Source organism: Natator depressus, chromosome 16 (genome assembly GCF_965152275.1).
Source record: "Natator depressus isolate rNatDep1 chromosome 16, rNatDep2.hap1, whole genome shotgun sequence".
Lineage (NCBI taxonomy): Eukaryota > Metazoa > Chordata > Testudines > Cheloniidae > Natator > Natator depressus.
Genome location: NC_134249.1, coordinates 5,608,510 through 5,612,221, shown reverse-complemented (window position 1 = coordinate 5,612,221; position 3,712 = coordinate 5,608,510). Strand labels below are relative to the sequence as shown.

General features: G+C 65.6%; 1 protein-coding gene across 1 annotated transcript; it reads left to right on the top strand.

Annotated features, from left to right (window-relative positions):
• The first annotated feature begins 409 nt into the window (after positions 1 to 409).
• Positions 410 to 2,479, top strand: LOC142000008 (ring finger protein-like). The gene has a single exon (XM_074973987.1). It carries the CDS (start codon positions 410 to 412, stop codon positions 1,421 to 1,423), a length of 1,014 nt encoding a protein of 337 aa, XP_074830088.1. The 3' UTR covers positions 1,424 to 2,479.
• Positions 2,480 to 3,712: the final 1,233 nt, after the last annotated feature.

The window sequence follows — 3,712 nt, the reverse complement described above, 5'->3', positions numbered from 1 at the left end:
AGCCGGGACTGTAAGATCAGCAAGGACAGACACAAAGCCAGAGGCTGGAGCCGTAGGCGGGTGGGAAGTCACAGTCCCCTGGACAAGTGCAGGTGGTCCGTGGGCGAGGGCTGGAGAGCAGCCGGCTGCAGGGCGAGCCCAGGGGAGCGGGGGGGCCCCTTGGTCCCAGCCGCTGCGGCCCCACGGGGGGCTGGGGCTAGCTCCGGGAAGGGCGGCGGGAGCAAAGCTGAGCAGAGGCGTGGCCGTGGAGCCGCCAAACCAGCCGGGCTGCGAGGCTGGCCCCGGGCCGGGGGGGGCGGTGGCCGAGCCGGGGGCGGGGCGGCTCCCGGGTCCCGCCTGCCCTTCTCGGCGCGTGGGACGCAGTCCCGGGCCAGCGAGCGGCCACAGCTGCCCTGCGTCGGCCACCGGCATGACAGCCGCTGTCCTGCGGGCGGAGCCGCCCCTCGCCCCGGCGCCCCTCGGCGCGCCCGGCGAGCAGGGCGAGCTGGCGCCTGCGGCCGCCGCGGACCAGCAACCGGCCGGGCAGGCGGGAGATGCGGAGAGCCCCGGGGAGAGCGAGCCGGCGGCCTGGGGAGGCAAAGGAGGCGCCCGGCCGGGGGCCGCGCCCTGGCCCTCGGGAAAGGTGCCCAGCGGGCCCCCGGATCGGGAGGGCGAGGAGGGAGCGAGGGAGCCTCTCCTGGACCCGCGCAAAGCGCCCGCTGCCTGCGGCCCCCGCAGCGCGCCTCTGGTAGGGGGGCCCCTCTGCCCGGCTGCAGCCCCCCTCAGCCCGGTGCCAGCGGCCGGCGGCAGCCCCAGCCCGGCAGCTCCCCAGGAAAGGACCCCCAGCCGGAGCCGGAGCCTCGCCAGCGCCGGGACAGGCGAGCAGGCCGCGGTGGAAGCGGGCAGCGCCGAGGAGGAGTGCCCCATCTGCACGGAGCCCTACGACCGCGGGCGGCACTCGCAGGCCCGGCTCAACTGCGGCCACGTGCTGTGCAGCGACTGCCTGCGCGCCATCATGGAGCGGGCCGGCGCCGCCGAGATCGGCCGCGTGCGCTGCCCCATCTGCCGCCAGAAGACGCCCATGCTGGAGTGGGAGATCTGCAAGCTCCAGGAGGAGCTGCTGCTGCTGCACGCCCAGCCCGCGCCGGCCTCCGCGCTGGCACTGCCCCTGCCGCCCCCCCTGCCGCCCCGGCGGCCCGGGCTCTGCGGGGCCCTGGAGCACCGCTTCCAGGTGCGCTTCCACACCAGCCGCACGTTCGGCTGCCTGCCCTGCCTGCGCTACCCGCCCTGCCTGGTCAGCGGCCTGGGCGGCCTCCAGCGCCGCTGCCGCTGCTGCTACCTGCTCTCGCTGGCCGCGCTGCTGGCGGCGGAGACGCTCAGCCTGCTGCTCATCTTCCTGCCCATCGGGCTGCTCGTGCTGCTCTTCCTCATCTTGGACAAATAGCCGCCCGAGAGCCGCCCCCCCAGGGCCCGGAGGCCTCCGCCGCCAGGCCAGAGCGTGGGGAGCGATCAGTGAGGGGGCGGCCCTGGGGAAGGCCAGGCGGGGTGTTCCTACCCCCTTCAGGAGGGCTAAGTCGCAGGTGTTGGGCTGCGGTGTTCAGCCCGGGGAGAGCCCTGGTGTCCTGGCCAGCATCCCCGTGCTCAGGCCAGCTCCGCCGGCCGGGAGAGACAGCTGGGCTCAGTGGCAAGGCCTCATTAGCCCCGCCTCAGTTTGCCCCTTTGGGCTGCAGGGGAGCCCTTCCAGCCGGGTTGGGCTTCTGCCACAGCTGCTGCTAAGAACATAAGAATGGCCACACTGGGTCAGACCAAGGGTCCATCAAGCCCAGTGTCCTGTTTTCCAACAGTGATCAGTGCCAGGTGCCCCAGAGGGAATGAACAGGACAGGGAATCATCAAGTGATCCATCCCCTGTCGCCCATTCCCAGCTTCTGGCAAACAAGCTAGGGATGCCATCCCTGCCCATCCTGGCTAATAGCCATGGATGGACCTATCCTCCATGAATGTATCTAGTTCTTTTTTGAACCCTGTTATGGTCTTGGTTTTCACATCCTCTGGCAAGGAGTTCCACAGGTTGACTGTGCGTTGTGTGAAGAAATACTTCCATTTGTTTGTTTTAAATAAAAGGAAGTATTAAATAAAAGGAAGTAGAGCACCAGCAGGGCCCCCCTGGGCACTCCATGCCAGTGCCCGTGCACAGGGAGAGGGGCAGGGATTCTCTGCTCACAAAAGGATCCAGACATGAGCTAAAGGCAGGAGGTGCCAAGCTCTGACAAATCTAGAGCAGAAATGGAGGCCACGGGGCCAGCCAGTCCCAAAGCAGAGTTTAAGCTGTGACCCAGGGCAAACAGTACCATGCTCCTGCAGCCCGCCCACATCAGTCAGTGTCATGGGAGCAGAGGTGGGGCAGACGCACTGAGCTCAGGGCAAGGCAGGGCTGGGCTGGCCAGGGGTGGTTCGTGCCTGGTTTCCTCTCTTGTTCAGTCAAAAGATTCTGTTTCCTCAAGCTCAGACTGTGAAAATACAAACGATTGACTTGAGAAGCATCTGTCTGAGTGCAGAGCCCGTGAGTGCGACAGAAGGGACTGGCTGCAGTTGGCAGCACAGGGGTGGGTGCTCTGCAATGTGCTCCTCATCCACAGCCCAGTTTGGGTTCCTCCCCCTCCCCCCACCACTGCCCCTTCCTCCTACCCTACAGCCCCCTCTATCCCTGCTCTGGTCTTCCTAAGTAGCAGCTCCTGCTTCCCAGCCACTGCCCACCATACTGAATTCTTTGGGGAGCTGGGCAAAGGGATACTGAGATCCACCAAACTCCTTGCCCGGGTGACCAGGAAGGATTTAAACCAAGCATGGAAGGCCAGTGCGCTAGCCTTGAGCGGTGCCCAACATGCAGGGGGCCAAATTGCCAGCTGGGAGGCAACTGACTTCACAGGGCCAGGGGCCATGGCGTGTTCAGTGCAGTCTGGGGCACTGCCAGCCACAGACCCCCCGTCCTAACAAACCCAGGCTGTTTGATGCAACCAGGCTGTAAAGCAGAGCAGCTCTTGGCTCCGTGTCCGTGGTCTTGCTCCCAGCCCGTTGTCTCCTGCTACACAGGACCGGCTGGTTATTCTACCTGTCTGTGCAGCTGGGCACTCCTCCTGCATGCAGCAGGCAGAGGGGCTTGGTCCCCAGCAATCCACGTGACCCAGTTGCCCCACGGCAGGGACAGCAGCACTGGGAGACCTTGGGGCTGAACAGATGATGCTCTCTCCGAATCTCACAATTCTCATGCTAATGCATGAGCCCAGCACCCTCCCCTAGTCCCTGCTCTATGCCCCCCAGTGCCGACCCTCAGATCACCTGAGGGGGAGGAACAGCTCTGAGCCTGATCCACCTGGGGAAGGGAAGTTCTGCTGAGCCAGGGCCCTTTTACAGTCCCTTTAGGGCGAGCTGCCCCGGCACTCTAGTCCGTGCACAGAAAAATCCTGGCTTCTGATGGGCTGCTGTTGATTTCCTTGGTTTAAACATTTGCAGCCAGTGGATCACATCAGGTGCCCCCTCCCCCAGCCCTCTGCAGTGCCTTGGTGGGGGGAGGGTCACTCCAGGTGGCACCGATGGCTCTTAGCAACAGAAGGGCGAGTTAGTGCAGAGCCAACACCTGGAGCAGCCCTGCCTGGCCCCCAGCTGCTCGCTGGCCTCATGCTCTGCATCCACAGGCACCAGTCCCTGCCTGTGTCCTTCAGGCTCCTGCTTGC

Excerpts from the sequence above, each read along its gene's own strand:
- LOC142000008 (XM_074973987.1), top strand. The coding sequence starts at position 410 with ATGACAGCCGCTGTCCTGCGGGCGGAGCCGCCCCTCGCCCCGGCGCCC.